Source organism: Anser brachyrhynchus (assembly GCF_964034855.1).
Source record: "Anser brachyrhynchus genome assembly, chromosome: 4".
Taxonomy (NCBI): Eukaryota; Metazoa; Chordata; class Aves; order Anseriformes; family Anatidae; genus Anser; species Anser brachyrhynchus.
The window spans coordinates 33,829,629-33,847,974 of NC_137698.1; the positions used below are offsets into that span (position 1 = coordinate 33,829,629).

Here is an 18,346-nt window from a genome sequence, read left to right on the forward strand (position 1 = left end):
CCATCTGGAGCACTGGACCCAGCCTGCCCCTCACTTTTGTCGGAGGCTGAGGGACAACTGCCAGGCATCAAGGCTTTCCATCAGTGGCAAGGAGAGATGCCCACAGAACAGGCTCGAGTGGTGCTGCCTGCTGCTTCCCTCCCACCTTTGGCAGCAAATCACTGCAGATAGGGTTTCCAGTTGGAGCCGTTCTCAGGCGCAGCAGTCAGCTGGCATGTTCACCAGTTGCAAAATGTTTGATACGATGCCCGTGGCAGCCAGACGTGTGAGTCCTGATTAATTCATCTTGACCAATGGTTCGCTGCTATGCCTGTGTAGGTAGAGAGAGCAGAACATCATTAAAATCTAATCACGCTCAGGCAAGAATCAATAGTAGAAACTACTGAGATTTCAGTAATGGAAATGGGGCCTGAGATTCTCGTTTTGGCTCTGGAGACCTCATAATTTGATCCCACTGTTCTGGTGCAGACAGTTTGTGTAAATGAGTTGAAATCATTTTTTAAACTGCTTTCTTTAGATGTGTACTCTTTGCCAAGTAGAGAAACACATTTTTTAAAGTGCATCTTTGACAGGGCTTGGCCACATCTTTCTGCTTTCCTTCATACCTGTAAACAAGCAGGGGCCTTGATAACATTATTGCCCCAGTAGCTGAGTGGATATGCTTGTTACCAAATGGAAAAGTACACGTGATGCAGATGCCACAGGGAAAATCTGGTGCCTTGAAGGTTTCTAACAGGCAAGCTTTTCTCAGCGCCAGGAGATGTTTGGCAGAGGACTAGCGGGGAGGCAGAGCTGTGTCCGTGACTGTCAAGCTGTCCTGCCCCCTGGTCTAAGGCAGCCTGATGTATGAGTTGCTCCTGGGTAACTCTGCCATGCTTGGCTGCTTAGATTTTGTTCGTTGCAGATTTTCTCCTCCCGCAGCCCATAACATCCTGCTTGCATACATACCAGTCCTAAAAATCACATCTGCTTCTTTCCAGGATGGTGATGGGGCTTATTTACTGTCCAGCCTCTGATGTGCGCAGTGCTTCAGGCTCTCCAGGGTGTTTTGCCATGGGCTGTGCTGTGCAAAGAGGACAGAGCTCCTTTTGAGGGGCGGTGTACCGGCCCAGTGCCTCAGGAGGCCCTCAGGGAAGGAAGGAGCAGGTGGAGGCTGCTGTGGAATTAGGCCATGGAGTGCAGCAAAAAGAAAATAATGCAAACTGCTGCAGACTGGTTGAATCTCTGTTGCATGTATTTGTTTCTAGGGGTGTTCCAGGTAGCACTGGCACAATGATTTGCACTCTATTGTACTGGAAGGAAGGTCTTGCAGAAGACATCATATACTGCATTGATTTTTTTTTTAGTTGTAAGCAGCTGAAAGCTTCACTTATAGTGGTTCTAACTCTGGCCGCTTATCGGTAACTTTAATATTGTGATCTGCCTTTAACCTTCTTATGGGGGGAAAAGCAAGGCACTTTGTGTCGCTGCCCTCTCTCGGGGTCTCCAGCACTGTGATAAGATATCATCAAATCCTTTGAGGCACAGCTGGCAAACAAATCTCTATTTACAAGAATTGTGTCAGCACATGGTTCTTACATACCTGTCGTGGCTACAGAATTGTTTAACTGAGGGTCTTTCATTTCAGAAAAGTCTTCCATGCTGAAGACTATTGCTGGGGTACTTAAAGTACCATCCCACACGTTCCATTTTTCCTAAGTTGTCTCGCTGTCCTGCTAATTATTTAACATGCGGTTTGAATGGCCCTTCTCCTTTCCCCTTCCCAGCCTCTTCTCCATCCTACATTGAGTATTTACTGCTGAGATTTTGACGTGAAATCCGTTTCCATACTGGTACACAGCAGTGGCCCAAACATACAATTATATCTTCAGAGCAGGATGAAGCACAAGCAGCTGTTTTAATAAGGGTTTTCTTTCCCTCCTCCCACAGCTCTGAAATAAGAGCAAAGGGAATACAGAAAATGACTGCCCAAGGAAATTGTTTTTTAATAAATGTTCTCTTCTCTCAAGTTTATTCCAGGGCAATAGCCCTGCTACGGCATAGGAGAACACACTAGCATTAAGAAGTAATTATTCCAGAGGCTTAGGTTCACCCAGCATCCCTGTGCTTGGAGGTGATGCATAGGTGGGCTGGAGCTGCTGCGCGGAATCGGCCTGGCACCATTTCTCTTCTGCTTTGTCATACGTATCCTCATTACAGCTTGCTGATGAGGGCTGGTAATGAGATGAGTTACCTGGGATTGGACTCAGTACAACAGTCAGCTAATCGTCAGCTCCTGTGCAGAGACATCGCTCATGGAAATGCATTTTCTTACTGCTCTCAGGCAGTTCTTGCGCATAATGTGAGATGAGCACGAGTGCTGCCTGAGAAACAGCCGCGGTGGTGGTGGCGGTGGCTGCCGCTGGGCCCACCCGCAGCAGGGGGCAGAGCTCAGAGCGGTGAGCAGCACGTGCTCCAGCCCAAAGGAGGGACAGAAGGTACACTGGGGCCGCAGCGGGCAAACTTCTTGGAACAAGTATCCTTGCTGCTGGCGGGCAGCTCCTGGTGCTGCGGCAGGCTGCAGAGCACCATTTCCCAACCATAACCTGCACTCTGTGCAGGAAGTGAAAAGGCTTCGATTGATTTCAGGGTGCCGAAAAGGGGGGGGAAGGCACAAGAGCTCTTTCAGCACAGCGCAGGATTAAATCTTGGGCTTGTTCACGCTGAGACAATCTGCTCTTGCTGCTACTAAAATCTGACTTCTTAGCTCTGTAATTAAAATACTGCATGTAAATACCATTGATATGTAAAGAAACTGACCTTTGCCACTCATTGTGATTTTCAGGTGTTCGAGGAACTGTGGAAGGGAGAAGGAAAGACGCCTCTTGAAATTGTTAAAGAAAAGCAGCTTCAACTGATAGAGGATCGAGAGGAGCTTGAACAGATCTGCCAAGCAGTGATTGATGAACATGAAAAGGAGGTGATTATGGTGGTGCTGGAAAGCTCGGGCACTGTGTTAGGCTGTGGCACTAAAAAGGAGGGGACTAAAATGGCCTTTTCTCTTTTAATTGGTATTTGAGCTCTAGAGCCAGGATAGGAGCATTAAAGCTGCTGCACAGCTATGATCATGGCTTTTCTTCTCCTTTCTTATTTTACTCAGTGTTTCTTTGGAAATTGAAGCTTACACAAAATGATCAGCAGAAGAAATTACCAGTCTGGCTAATGTGCTAAGTCACTCTACAAGACCATAAAAATTTAATGCAAGAAAGCAAAGCTACGGGGCTTTCCTTCTGTCTTCACCTATGCAGCATACTGGCCTTAACCTGACCTAGCCATTTGGGCACGTAATTCTCATTTTTATGTCTTTTCTTGAGACCTTAGAGCAACAGTGCAACACTTCTGAATCTGAAGACTGAGGCTATCCACCAGCAAGGCGTATATTAGTTATGGGATTAGAGGCTACATCAGAACTAGCAGGGCCAAAATTTCACTTGTGTCTGTCTCTTCTCTGTGTCCCCACCTTCCCTCAGTGCCAGGGGCAAGTCTCTCTTGCTGTCCTGCCTGGCGCTGTCTGTGGGGTGGGGAGGAGCCAGACCCATGTGGCAGCAGCACCGGTGGCTTCAGGGGGCTGCGTGTGCTGCAACAGGGCTGCTGTCAGCTCTGCTGTCCTGCGCCTGGGCTGTGGCAGCAGCACAAATGCTGCATTGTGTTCAAGACAGGGTTTCAGCTCTTCCCCATCCCCATCAAAGGACGTGCAGCAGCCTGTGTGGCTCATCAGGCTAACAAGCTCTGAGCCAGGAAAAGGGGAAAAAATACTTGTTGATCTTGAAGGGGAGGAGTGGGAAGGAATCCTGACAGAGTCTAACATCTGCTTTATAAAAAACAAAATGAAAACAAATGCTTATATGTACTGTGGAGTGAAAATGTAAAAGCAGAAGTGAATAGCTTGCTTCCAATATAAACATTGTCTAGATACATTTGCCATTGTGAAAAAAGACATTAACATCTTTTGAGAACAATACCACCCACCCCAGATCTCATTGGGGGATGCTAACAGCTCCGCAAGAGCTTTTGATAAAGAAAATGAGCTTGCAGTAGGTCAGCGTGACCTCCATCAGACTGACTTATTTGCAGAGCCTGATAAAAGTGCTCCTGTATTTTCTGACTAGAACGGAAGCACAAGTGTGGATAGAAAGAACATTAGAACTGATTGGGAAGTGCAGAAGCTGAAGGTCCATAACTATACTCCCGTTTCAATAATAATGCCTTGGCTGAGAATGTAATTCCTCTCTGCTTTCCCCTGTTTGAGTCAAGCCAAATGCAGTAGAATGGCCTCACTTTCCTCCTTTTTCCAGGTGATCTTTCACTACAGCAAAAGCTGCCTTGAAGCCCTGTAATTCACTACTTCAAATTGCTGCGAGAGCTTACATGACAAAATAGTTAGCCGAGTACTTGCCAGGGGAGAAAAGTATGCCTTGCTTTCTGATAGCAACTTTCTTTAAAAAGAACTAACCTAGACAAAGTTGTTCAAACCAACACCAAGCAGTTTATGAAAACGCAGCGTCTAGGCTGTACCGTACTCTCCCCCGTATAAGGAATTCCTAGCATGTAAGGAGTAATGAGGCCTTTCCATACTGTGACGTTACAGAGAAGATTTTAGCCTGCCAATAATTCAGATACCCTAATGAGCAGCAACATTTGCATTTGTGCTTAGCATTGTCACGGTGGTTCATATGTTAGCCATCCTTCCCTTAATGTCTGTAAATACAGCGTCCTGTTTAATTGAAGCTATCGTGTTTTGCCCAGTAATTCTGACAATGTAGGGAATGTCTTCCTGCCACTCAAACAGTATGAAGACCAGAAGCTTGTGTTTCAGCAGTAGCATATTGCTTAAAAATGCCCCAAAGTAAATTTTTCAACGCTTTTCTTTCACAGTTTCTTTACTTAGGTTTTAAACATGGCCTTGATGTTTTGCAGGTAAGTGTGCATCAAAAAACCACCTCTGACAGGAGACCATATTTGCTTTGTTGCAAAGGAAACTTCCTCACTTAAAGGAAATAATGTGCTGTTACCAAAACACCTGAGTCTGCTCTTGAAGGACTTCACAAGTATCAAATAGATTGTGATTCAATGCAAATTATTTATTATACCTGACCAGCATATTGAAGAAAACATAAGATAGAGGCTATTAGCAAAAAGAAGTCCCTCTCATTTTTCTTGCTGTCTTCCAGGAAGTCACTGTTCAAGTTGCAGACCTTGTTTACATCCAAAAATGTTGTCTGGCTTTTTCAATAAGAACAAATCTTTCTATTAGTTGTAAGGCCCTGCTGCTGTAGAGACTTGCTGTTTTCTCAGGGGAGCAGAGCAGGAACTTATTGCAAAGTTGAAGGCAGTTTTTATAAATAACAACTTTGCCCCAAAATATAGTATTCAACCATGCTGGACAAAGGACAAACCTTTAGGTTTTGTCTTAAAGGACAAAAATATTCATACTTTGGCTGTGAATGAGCGAAGATGCTGTTTTCCAGTAACAATGGTGTTTATCTTTTCTTTTTAAAGGTTATGGCGATAAAAGCAGGAAATCAAAAAATTGTAAATAAGTTAATTGGACTGGTTCAAAGAGCAACCCAAGGCCGATCCAATCCTGTTCTGGTGAAACAAATATTAGAGAAGAAGCTGTCAGAGTAGCCACAAGGGAAAACTGCACAGTTGTCTACAGAAGACACGCTTCGTCCTGCGTGGTTCACTGCTAACGAACTGTGGTGCCTCCTTGTGTGTCAGCATTACATGCCCCAGGTCGGTTATACTGCAAGGAGCATTACTTTCTTGCCTTCCCCAGCTGCGTCAGCCAAAGGCAGATGAGTGAAAGACCACCTCAACAGAAGATGATGGAGTTGTTTACATGTCCCACTTTGGTGGGGCATTCAGAAATGTAATCTACACACAGCCAGTGGGAACAAGTTCCCAGAGAAGTCTGTGAGTATACAGAGCGTAAGTTGTATTCATTAGTTTTGTAATAAAGCAAGTGTAAACTGAGCTCTTCTAGCTTCTTGAGATGGGCAATTCACAGCTCTTCAATGCATAAATCTGGTGGGACTTACTAATAACCCATTGTGAGTTAGTGGGAGTGCACTAGTAGATGTGATCAAAACACCTAGCACTAATCAAGAATGGCCACATGTGCCTGCACGCCTAGCAGAAGGGGGAATTAAAAAAAGTGCCATTGTCCTCATTCTTCCTGGTTTCTGACATATGGGACAAGACAGCCACTAGCTGCTTAAGTGAGGTGCCTGAGGCTAGTGCCACCAACAGCTATCAAGTGCCTGCATCTAGGAACTGGTGTCAGATTATTTGCTTGCCTCCTCTTTGTATGTGCCCAAAACATCTCCTTTGGCTATGCAGCCCTGAACAATTCATAACTGACGTGTACCCGAGCCCTTCTGAGACTCACCTACCTTTTGGGCCTGTGAGGTTCGGAGTAGCAGCTGTGCTTCTTATAGCCCCACACAACCAACAGGGGAAAAGCATCGCTCGTCTTCTGTGCAGCAGCTCCGGGGAGAGCCCATTCACTCCGGTTTGGTTTTCTCTCTGATTGAGACAACTCACGCCTGTGTTTCCCATGCAAATGCTCCAAGCCCAGAGTCGCGTGCTGCGTTGGCGCAGGGCTGTCTGCTCTCATTTGGAACTCCAGCCACATGGTAGAGGAAACTGAACATTGTTAGCTTACCAAAAACGAGCAGGATCCAGCTGGGTTCCGGGGTCTGTTCCACTCATTAATCCCAGAGAGTGGTTTATGCTGATTTTGGTTTATTCATTTGCTTTTTATACCTTCCATTTTGCAGCCCCTAGCATCAAGTACCCACTGAAGTCCACGGCCCTAGAGTTAAGTTCCCCTTCCCAACTCACTGACATGTTTAAATCCTTTAGCTGATCGAGCCATTAACAAGAGGCCCAACTAGGGGCAGCCATTCAGATTTACATCTAGGAGGGCAAGAACTCCCATTTAGCACCAGGGGTCTCTCTGGAGTTCTTACATCCTTTCTGGAGGCTGCTCAATGGTACATTTTAAAGACCACATTTACCTCCAACCCCAGAGATGCTTCTTCAGAATTGTTCTTGAAGAGGTGCCCCCAGGGCACATGTTGCCACAGAAGACATGCAGAAGGTATATTCTGGGATTTTAGTCACCTTTTGCAGAGGTGATGTTTGCAACGCTAGTTCAAGCTAGGTTGATGGCAGTTAATTCTCATGAGTATCAGTGCTAATGTTTGTCTCAAGGAGAAAATTTCTGTACAAACTGGCTCACGGTTCTCCTTTGACCTCTGAATTAGAAGACAGACAAAAACCATGGCTTTCAAATACATTTAATGAACAAAATGTATACCCAGAATTCACATAAAAATATCTTTACAGTTAAAAAGTCATACAGCTGACAAAAAGCAGTAACATGGTCGCAATCAAAAACCGTGACCCTTACAAAAACACAAAACCAGGATTTTCTTGTAGCCTGACAATCACACAAAGGCTTTTACTATCAGTTTTCATAGCATGAGCAAGAAGTACCATTTTCTCTTACACAGTGGTGTAAGTTTTCAGGTAAGCTTTCAGTTAATACAAGGTTTAGACTATACAGCAAACTTTACATTTTAGAACTGGAGGTCTGTTCAACTCCTGCCATGGCAGGAAGAAACCAAAAGGCACAAGGGCTTCTGTGTGAAATCTCAAATCCTAATTTAAAGGTACTCCTGGGTGTAAAAAACACAACTGTTTCCAAAAGGTTGTCCTCCAAGGTTAATGCTTTTTGTTGCACAGCTTGATGCTGTTGTGCTGAGTTTATCCTCTATAGTAGTGGGTGCCTCTTGAAAAATAAATAAAGAGGTGAAAAGCACTACACTGTATTTGGGACAGTAATAATTAAGCTGTATTTAAGAGAGGGAAGGCTCTCCACTACTGTAGCATGGCTATTGCTGGTAAATGTCTTTTTTTTCAATGGTTTTAACTTCGTAGCCACTCTTTTCCTGAATAATTAGACTGCTAATACAGTACAAAATCTACTAAAAATCATGAGCCAAGTTCTATATGAGTACAGCATTAGATCTTGAATTGGATTTACTCTAAATCTCAACCTATTTTTCACCTCCACCTGCCAGACACAATGGATAACTAGTAAGACAGAAAGGGATAATTTTAATATTCTTTCTCTTTGAGGGAAGGTAAAGATCAGCCACAGCCTATAAATTTTGAACTATATTAAGAACCAGTAACTTGTTGAATTTTTAAACAAGTCTTCTGCAGACACACACAAAATGTAAATTTCTTTATGATAGGAAGAGAAGTGATTTTGAGTCAGAGGAGTTCAAGATGATGGATCTTTTTAACATTCGTGGAGATACCAGCTATCAGCTTCGAAGCAGTCGGAGCTGGCAGCAGGAGCTAGAGGTAAGAAAGCTCAGCGTGGCCAGCTGACGTGGTTCTGACTAGGGCAGCCTGCGGTAAAGGGCTCGTCAGTCACGCAACACCATCTTGATCAAACCCATACAACCAAAATTCATGCCTGCCAAGGGCCTGATACATCAGCCTAAATACCACCACCACCACCTCACTGTGTCCTAAATGGAGCTAAAGGCAAATTCTAAGTATCCCAGAAGTAAACTTTATACTGAGCACAAGAGCAGCTTTGGCTTAGCTTTGTATAGCAATAGTCTGCAAAGCACATTAAAAGACAGAAGTAGCCTCAAGGAATTCAATATCTGCTATTGCAAAGACTAAATAAATAATAATAAAAAAGCAGCCACCCCCCAAAACCGGAGGACAGGTAGGTCCAGCAAGATAAAATGCAGAACCTGCCGCTGAAGTGTTCAGTGTCAGCACATGCTGCAGACCAGGAGGTTGTTTTAAACACAGTTGTATCAAGTCTAGGAACTCAAGAATTAAGGTGGAGGCTTTGCCCCTAACTGGTAAGCCTTGCTTAGCCACGACAGGGCTCCCTGAGCTACTGAGTGCAGGTGCCATCTGTGCAACAGCATCAGGCAGGGTGAGTTAAGGACAGGTTCGTGCAGATTTTCAGCAGTAGCCGTCCATGAACAGAGGGACGAGGAAAATGCTCGCAAATTAAAAGCTGACACCAGACACTGTCATGACAAGCTCATCTAACCCTTGATGAAAGTCCCGTAGGAGGTCACCCCTGAGGCGGAGAGATGATACTTACCATCCCCTATAGCTGAGGTATCCCATACCCGGGGCTGTGCAAGAGGAGAAGAAAGTTGACAAAAAAGATGCTGGCAAAGCTAAGAAAGAATTTCTAGCGCTCAGCCTTGGCAGCAGAGTTTAATTTTAACTGTGTTAAAAATAGAAGCATATGATAGGAGCCTTAACTAAAAATTTACAGCTAGAGTATTCACACTGCAATTTCACTGCAGCCCCTCTCCACCCTGTGGCATGGCGTCAGCACGCTGCAATGTTCTCGTTTCTGTTCTGAGCACCCCTCTACCTACACACTCTCACAACCACTGACCTCAGCAGCACTTTCTCAGTATTTTATGGCCCTGTGTGTATGCTTGACATGTAGAGTGGCTTTTCTTCTCTTAAGCAAGTTAGGTTTTCCCCTCAACTCTCTCTTCTCAAACTGCTCGAGGTAGAAGGCAGAACAGCACGCTGGTCTTTTTGCCCTCATTGCCTGCATCTTCCTTGCAATGCTGTTTACAAATACCCTAAAGTTTGTTATATTATGCTTCACGTAACAGGCACATAAAACCAAGCTGCCGCAGACAAGAGGTCAAGATTTATCCCTCCGGACGCTCAGGAGCTTGCCTGCACTGGGTTGGCTGTTCGGTGCAAATCTCTTCCCTGCTCCCCTACAAGATGTGGCAAACTTTCATATAAAACACAGAGAAAGAGAGAATGATATTGCTACACAGTGTGAGGAAGGCAATAAAATCCCAAATCCTAAGTTGTCAAGGCCTGTGATTTGCTGTGTGTTTTTCTGCCCATCGTGATGGCAAATTTAAACTCCAACCAGAGTCTCTGGGCCAAGCCAGACCAGTAATTAGGGGTCACTGCAGGAGGAACACAGTCGCCAGCAATGCTCCTCCTTTTCTGACTGTGCTCCAACACACGGCCCACGTCTGGCTGCACAGCCTGAATTTAACTGCACTACAGCAGAGATTCAGTGGGGAGCAGGAGTGCCCGGCTGCTGCCACAAGACAAGAGAGATGCGAGTTCAGTTCAGGGGGCAATGCAGTTGTGTGTGGTCCAACTGAGCGCTGAGCCAGCCCTCACGGGCACTTAGTCCCAGCCCCCAGATCTCCTGTGGGGCCTTCAGGCATTTCACAGTTGTTTGTATGCACAGGTTGAGAGGGGCCCTCACCCTCCTGTCCTTCCCTTTATCCACCTGCGTTTGAGGACCAACCTACAGCCGCCAAGTGACTCCATCTCATGTGATGCCTTCTCCCCCCTAAAGAGTGCCCGACACAGGCAGCCAAGTGCCCCGGGCCACATCCACTGCCTCGTCACCGCAGCCTTTGGAGGACGGCCTGGGGCTGGGGCTGCAGAGCTCGCGCTGCCACAAGCCCGTCCTAGCGAGTGCACTCGAGGGCCAACAGTTTCACCCCGGGGAGCGCTCCCTCCACTCACAGCCATTACGTGTAAGCCCAAAGCAAGAACTCTCCTGACAGACTGCCACATCGACCACAGCTTCAATTACCGAAAGCAGCTACACCCATGAAGCTGGCATAACCACCAGCAAGTTAGATTTTGCCTCCTCATTCCTGAAGCTTGTATTTTCAGACTGGTCTTAGAGGTGCTCAGACACCGCTGTTACTGCGCTGGAGTTTTAAGACCGACGCTAAGCGGCGCCTGGACACCGGGAAGCACCTGGAGCGGCACGAGGCCTCGGCTCAAGGTGCAGCAGGGAATGCCAAGATCCAGCACCACTCCCAGCCCTCAGAGCACAGACAGGATGGCATTTTGTCCGAGCCCTGGCCAAGCTGCCACAGCAGCGCTGAGCCAAACGCAGTTTAGCTGTCCTGGATTTAACTCGTTATTTTTTTGGTCTGAATCCAAGCTAGTTACTTTTGAAGCAGACTGCAATAAAATACAGCTGCTGTGGAATTGGCTTCATTGGAACTGGAAGTTTGCAGGTATTCAGTCCACAATACCTAATTGTATGCAGGCATTCTGCCGAAGCGCCAGAGAAAGTTATCTGGTTGAGAACTGCAGCCTTTGCACAAAAGTTCCATCAGGGCTTTAAGCCCAGAGACTTCAGTCTTAATTTAATCCAGCTGCCACACAAGAACCATTATAATCAATGAACAAAAAGAAGATTTGCACAGTCAGCAACAAAACGCCACTCTAAGTACCTACACATTTAAGAATACAAGTAATGCTCCTATTCATACATAAGAGGCTTCCAACTGAGCATGTAACAAATGAAGTATGTTGATGCAGGGCCACAACGTGTTCAGAAAAGCTGGGGGCCCCTGAAAAATTAAGTACATTTACTCAGAGTCGGGCTTTCACAGCTAACAAAGTCACCGAAGTAGCGCTGCATTCTGTGGCTGCCTTCGGTCTGACAGCTGGCACTGCTGTCCTATTATCTGCATACCTATTTATGCAAATCTGGCACCACGCTAACAAGGAGCAATTTTTACTCTCCTTCACACAGTTCTGGTCCAAAACATTACTGGGCAGCGCTACCCAACTGGACAGTTACCATAGGATACTGTCGGATCCATTTTTTCAAGTTTGCCACAAGCTTTTTCTTTCTGGTCCCTGTTAAGTGAGAACAACACAAATGTAAATTTTTTCTGCGTTTCACACAGATGCAAGTGCCCCCTGCTAATCTGCGGTGTTTTACCTTTGGTTTGCTCATTAGCCTCCGCAGCCTGGGTGTCAGGTACCCTGTTTCTGCTGGAAACATTCAAAACGTGCAAGGAAGAACATACTGTAATTAGCTAAATCAGATCTGGACACAGCAGCAACGTTACTGCACTGTGCCAGAGGCATCGGAGTCAAAAGAAAAGAAAGAAGAAAATACCAGTATTCTCTTATAACTGCAGGTGCAGTTTAAATGTTACAAACTTAATAGGAGCTGTCATAAAAACTGCAGGCATGACATAGCAATTTCAGTAAATACAGCACAGTAAATTGCTTATTAAATCAAGCTGCCCTCAAACAGGAGCTGTGGCTACAAATTTAAATGATACAATGACATAATTTCACCGCGCCAAATCACACAGCTCCCATCCTTTTCCTCCCAACCCTGAGATTTTAGAGCTTCCTAGAGGAGCTGAAAAACCTTCCTGAAGCATGAAACCTTCTGCGAGGCATAAGCACAGCGCACAAAAGGGGAGCGAACGCTTGTGCGCTGTGCTAGATGGTCCGTTTCTCTTGGTAAATAGGACTTAACCTCTTGAACCTAAATCCTTGGACTCGGCAGGATGCTGTAAGTTTGTTTGCAAATGTTTTTCTCAGAAGGAGTGTGCAGACCACTCAGGCATCATGCCTGGGCCAAAGAGCAATTAGAGTTGTGCTGATGGCAGAAACACCGCTCAGCCTTACTGTCTGCCAGCTCTGTTCCCATTCAAAAGCAAGGCTCCTGCTCATGTCTCTAGCCCACCCCAATCACTGGGGTTTTCTTCCATTCCAGGAAATTTACGTCTTGTTAAAAACATCAGAGCAAGTCTGAAAGGCAAGTGCATGAAGTCCAGACGTTACCCGCACAAACAAGGCAGTGCATCTTTCACGTCTGGAACTGCAACGCCAATGAACACCTTGGTCTCCTTTAAAATCCCAGATTTTCATTTAGGGCACGTAGGGGAAAGGCCAAATATAAGCAGGGCCAACATCACAGCACACGAATTGCAACTGATGCGTATATTCAGAGATCATGACACACAAAGGGTGATGCTGTCTTGAATGAAGGCTGCTGGGTACATTAGCCCAATTAACAGGAAACATGTGCGTGCGCTGAGCCTAAACTACAGGGCATCCAAAACAGGTCAAAGGTAAAAGAGAATGACTGCAACTGTTTTAAGACACAAAGCGTTCACCTTATAGGTAGGTTGCAAGAAAATAACATATTGAAAGAGCAGGAAAGATTCCTTGCTAGAGTAGAACAGCTTAAAACCACACTGAAAGGCTGCATCATTGAAAATGTGGCACTCACAGTTTGAAACTTGTAACGGGAGACTGGAAATTAGCTTTGGTATCACTGAGCCACCACCTGCAGGTTTTGGAATAGATCTGCCAACCCCAGGGCACTTCATTCGTGACCGATGCTGAGACAACGTGCAGAAGGGGACTACTCCAGCGACACACACATGGACGTGGGGAGATCCGGATCGTGGAACACTTCACTCCTGGAAAGAGCAACGTAACACTGTGTCCTCCAGCGGTGTACCAGCTGGACTGCATAGACCAGAGGCATAATTTATTAATATTTTTTTTGTTGTTTTGAAAAAAAGATGTCTCAGTGGTGAGAGACGGGATAATACATTATCTAACTGGAGGGAAGGACCTTATTAAACAAGCATTTAGCTGAAGAACTTACGCACAAAAAGGTGATTCATCTCTAAGGATCAACATCTTCAAGATAAATCACCGGTTCTGCATTTTGAAGACAGGAAGATGTAATTCCTGCCAATATTTTTTCACTGGGTGCTTACATTATACTTCTGTCACAGCTGAGTCATAGCTGCAAGCCCGATTCCGCTCAGGAACCAAGAAATACAACGTTACACAAACAATGGTCATTTTTATGGTCCTGAGCCAGGGTCACTGCACTCCTCCACCTCTTCCTTTTGGGGTGCCGACAGACAGGTTTCCCTCTTACAGGGGGACACTGTGTACAAACAGTTGTGACCTTTCAGCAAGAAGTCCTCCACATCACTCCAAAGGCTGTCTTTATCCTCCTGCAGCTGACTTTATCCTCTTCCAGGAGGGAAAATCCTCCCCTCTCTCAAATTTACAGGTGCTTTTTTGAGCAGTCCAAATTTTAAAATCCCCATGTAGCTTAATAGCCCTGCTGAGATTAACACTGCCATGACTTCGCACGTTTGTTGAAAACAACAGTTAAAATTAACAATCTCAAAAGAAATCACTCCTACCCAGCAAACAAAGATTGTTGTTTCAGAATAAAAACAAGGGAAGGGAGTGTTCACATAGTAAGCTCGCTGCCTTGAGCACCGGTCTGCAGAATTTTTTTTTTCTTTTTTTTTTTTTTTAAGGAATCCTCCTTTAAAAAACGATTGGATTACTTCCGCAATTTAGCACATGATTCTGAACCACTAGAAGTGAGCTGATCATGTTTATTCAGTACGATTTATTTTGCTCACAAAATTCCTACCAGAAGAGGCGAGGAGCACAGCACGCACTGCCCTACACCTGCAATGCTGAAACACTCTCCACACACAATGCCACCAAACTCCTTCAGGCCAGGCCTGCATGAAAGACAGCGTGAGTACAGCGTGAAAGACAGCACTTTGGGTAATAGCAGGAGCAGAGGAAGAGCCCACCATTTCCCAGGATGACAAAAAGTATCTTAATTAGCTCATCTCTCATTCACAACAGCAATGTAGGGGAAAAAAGAAAGAGAAGGGAAGAGCTCTCCCAAGGCTGGATAACTGAGATTTAAGGGAAAAAAAAAAAAAAAGAAAAAAAAAACCCACAGCTTTGGCTTCAGCTTCCACAGGAGCTTGTGAAGTGAAACAGGGCCACGTGGAGGTCAGAAGGTGATTTACAGGATGGCAATGCAATGGTGCTTAAAAAAATAGACAAGTTAGAAGTGAAAGCAAACCAGAGAATCAGCCAGGAAGCAACATGGCCCCCAGCCATGGTCGAAGTGAAGACTGTACAGCAAACAAGCAAAGACAGACCCAGGGAAATTCTTGAGGTGATTTTGTTAGAGGTACGCTTCGGGATTTTTTTCATTAGAATTGCCTACAGTAGTCCGACAATGAATGCTTCTCACAGTTCTAGATGAAAGGTACAATTTTTTCAGAAGCATCTAAAGGATTTAGGAGCTTAAATTGCACAGCAAGGTCCACAAGAATTGACCTGTAATTAATTACACTCTTCTGGGGTGGTTTTGTTTTTAACCAAGTGTTCTTTACTATCATAAGCTTTCCCCAAGCAATCTCTGAGAAGGCGTGTATGGAAATTGGGATGTGATTAACTGAAGTATCCCAGTATTATGGAATTACAGTGAGCAGAACTAACACACACAAATGTTATTTCTGATTTCTGGTTCTTCAGGTTTTCTGGAGAGGCTGTTAAGTTTCTTTCCTGGAAAAAGGGGTTTTAAGGCTTTCTTGAACTAAACACCCCTTTATGTAGCCAGCTACAGCAAAGTGGAAGCACAATTATGCTACTGAGATAAGATGGAATGCAGTGGTGATGCACCAATTCATCATGCTTGGGTTCTTCTAATGAAGCCCATTACTCACAGAAGAGAATTTTCTCGAGCAGTTAGTCACCAGCAGACAGCTTTCCCTGTTACTGCTTCCTTTCCTGCAGCTGGTGAATAGTCTGGTCCTCCCCTCGCTATCCCGAAAGTGCAATATTAGGAAAAGTCAACACCTAATTAAAAGTAAACAAACAGTATTCAACTTTCCCTTAACCAAAAAAATGAACAATAAAACAGAACAGCTTTCAGGAGCAAGCCAACCTTTTTCATTAAAAAAAAGACAAAACCAGCCTGCTGTCCTTTTAATACTACCGAAAGATATTGAATACCTTTCCTTAGCTTATTAAAATAAGCATAAAAACAAACTACAAATTAATTACCACTTGCATAGACACGTTTTGTTTTGTACTTTGTGCAAATCTTACTAAATAAGGCATGCTTGAGAGTTTAGGTAGCAATGCAGTAGTTATCAAAGAATGCTGAGAAACTGCAAGGAAAATTCCAGCCAGTCTGCAATCCACATCCACTTACACAGTTCATTTGACTTCAAAGACCAACAGCTGATAGCTGCAGATCTGTCTGCAACATAAGGCAACACGGTATGTGTAGGGTCCGGCACCTGCTTTCGGCTAGTCATGGGTTTAACACACATAAGATCACTTGAATTCACAAACCTGAGCCACCAGTTAAAGAGGGCTGTTCAGAGGTGGACTGGTAAGAACCCCATCTCAGGGAACAGGAGAGGAAGGGGGGAGGAGGGCAGAGACATGGAGAAACACAGCCCCTCACAGAAAGGGATTTTGTGCAGATTTTACCCCAAACTTTGTCCATGGAGCTATGTTTTTCCAGACAAACCACTGTCTAACAGGCTTTCGAGAAGAATATTTCTGGAGCAAAAAAAGCTAAAACGTTTGCCTCTCTTAGCCAACCTACAAGTGCCTATTGCAGAAATTCAACAGGAATCAGTGACACTGAAGAAGTGCAGCTGCATAAAGAGAAGAGGAACTAGGAAGCTGCAGTAAGAGCGGTATCAGGAATCTCTAAAATAAGTTATGTAGCACAGAGGGAAATTATGAGACCCAACATAAGGTAATGTGGAATGACATTTTGTCTCTCTCTTCCCCCTCCAAATCAAGTATTTTCAGGAAATATTGAAGTACAACCTTCTTTTGTAAGCAGCTTTGCATTAAAAAAAAATCTGTTTAAACTCCAAAAGCATTTTAAAACCATGTTTAAAAACCCTCCTAATAATAATCCTCAAAATCCCCCAGTATTTTGTAACATAAAACAGAGTGTTCCTGCGCAAGAGCTGCCAGCTCCTTCAGGAACTCCGGGAAAAGGGCAGCTGCCAGGACAGCATTCCTCACGTGCGCAGGAAGGCCGGGATGAGCCAGGCCCTTTTTTCCTTTATGTCCCAGGAAAGGCTGGAGTACAGCCGGGGAAGCTTCGGAGAGGTTCGTTCCTTTCCCTGTGCTGCTGCCGTGCTGGACGTTACCTAAAGCCCGGAAGAGGGTGGGGAGGAAAAAAAAAAGACTTAGTATGTTAAGCACACAGTGTTTGTACAGCAACCAAACGCAGTTTGCAAGGATTGTGTTCAGAGCTGTAGTTTACAGTACCCGGACTGCACAGGCAGATACTCCACTAATCCCAAGTTTTTAAGTTCTACATGGCCTGCTTCTATTGCATTTTTTATTAGCCATCTTTGCCCAGGTTATATATTATTCAGCTGCAGCTCTGATGAGAGAAATATGTGGGCAGAAGAGTCATCAAGGGAAAGAGTAATATGGATTTACTTTATGAAATAGATAATATCTACCATTAGACCCAGCATGGTTTCCTCAGTTTAAAATACTATACTCTGGCCCTCCCCCAGATCAAAATACCACTCGGCTCCACTTGGCTCTCTCCTCCCCCCATGAATCACTGTGTAAGTGGGCTTGAAGCCAAGCTATCAAAATTGCCACAGGAGTTTGAAGCAAGCTAGAAACTAAGGGAAAAAAACTTGAAAGTTTGATTTTTCTACAACTGTAGCTCCTGCCAACTATACTTACTTATACTCCCTGTAAAGCAGCTAAGTATTAAAAAAAAAAAAAAGAAGAAAAAAGAACAAGTGAAAACCACCATGTGATCTGCACGGCATAGAGAGCTATATGATCTCTGATGCCAGAGTTCAGGGGATCGGGGCTCAAACATCAGGACGCATGGAATTACAGAGACAGCAGCACTTAAATTTCAATCAAGTGCTCCTTGTTTCATCCTGAAGCAGAACTGCACTTTAATTAAACGCTATTCAGTGAAACTAAAAAGGTGACAAAATTTAACACTGATGGAAATAAATACCTTACAAAGAAAAATTAACTTGCAGAACTCCCTGCCACGAGATGTCACTGAGGCCAGGATGTCAGTCAGACAGCATCCTGTCTAACTTACAAGTGGATGTTCTCATTAGTTGTATAAGCAAATCATTACACACACACACACAAAACCTGGAACCAACCAAAGAAACAAACAAAAAACCACCCTGTCAGATTAACTCACGTACTGCAGATAAGCCCAACACCACAAGACTGCATTAAGGAGAGGTTTCCCTTGAAGCACATGCAGTTTATACTAAAACAATTCAGTCCCAGGTTACATGAACCTTTTCCTGAAACATCTGCAAGCAGCTAACGGGGGTACCCCAGGTGAACGCCTCCCTCGATGTGGCAGAGCAATTCCTCTGTTCAACAGCTCTGCGCTCGGGTTTTTTTCCTGAAGCTCTCCTCCGGCATTGTGGAATCACTGTACGCTTTCAACTACTCAAAAGAAATTTTAATCTTAATCATCTAACAGAGTTATACTTTTCTCGAGTTTCAAAAAACCTTTCCAACTCCAGACTTATCAATCATTCATACTGTTATTCTACAAATTTCTGTCTACTAGAGACACAGTACAGGAATTTCAGTTCTGTGGAAAATTCTGACT

At 44.6% G+C, this 18,346-nt stretch overlaps 2 protein-coding genes across 26 annotated transcripts in view; one reads left to right on the plus strand and one right to left on the minus strand.

Annotated features, from left to right (window-relative positions):
- GATB (glutamyl-tRNA amidotransferase subunit B) overlaps positions 1-14,701 on the plus strand; it is a 52,476-nt gene extending 37,775 nt beyond the window's left edge. For 2 of the 4 annotated variants that reach the window (XM_080589424.1, XM_080589425.1), the window contains 2 exons: positions 2,825-2,959; positions 5,539-6,015. In XM_080589424.1, coding sequence (XP_080445550.1) covers positions 2,825-2,959; positions 5,539-5,667 — 264 coding nt within the window. In that variant the 3' untranslated portion in view covers positions 5,668-6,015. Of the gene's footprint in view, positions 1-2,824; positions 2,960-5,538; positions 6,016-8,306; positions 9,466-9,722 lie in introns of those variants that run through there. The other 2 variants (XR_013950211.1, XR_013950212.1) reach the window with 2 other exon arrangements.
- FHIP1A (FHF complex subunit HOOK interacting protein 1A) overlaps positions 7,328-18,346 on the minus strand; it is a 95,880-nt gene continuing 84,861 nt past the window's right edge. For 19 of the 22 annotated variants that reach the window (XM_080589396.1, XM_080589391.1, XM_080589393.1 and 16 more), the window contains one exon: positions 7,328-16,877. In XM_080589396.1, the coding sequence (XP_080445522.1) occupies positions 16,627-16,877 (251 nt within the window). In that variant the 3' untranslated portion in view covers positions 7,328-16,626. The remainder of the gene's footprint in view (positions 16,878-18,346) is intronic. The other 3 variants (XR_013950204.1, XM_080589401.1, XR_013950205.1) reach the window with 3 other exon arrangements.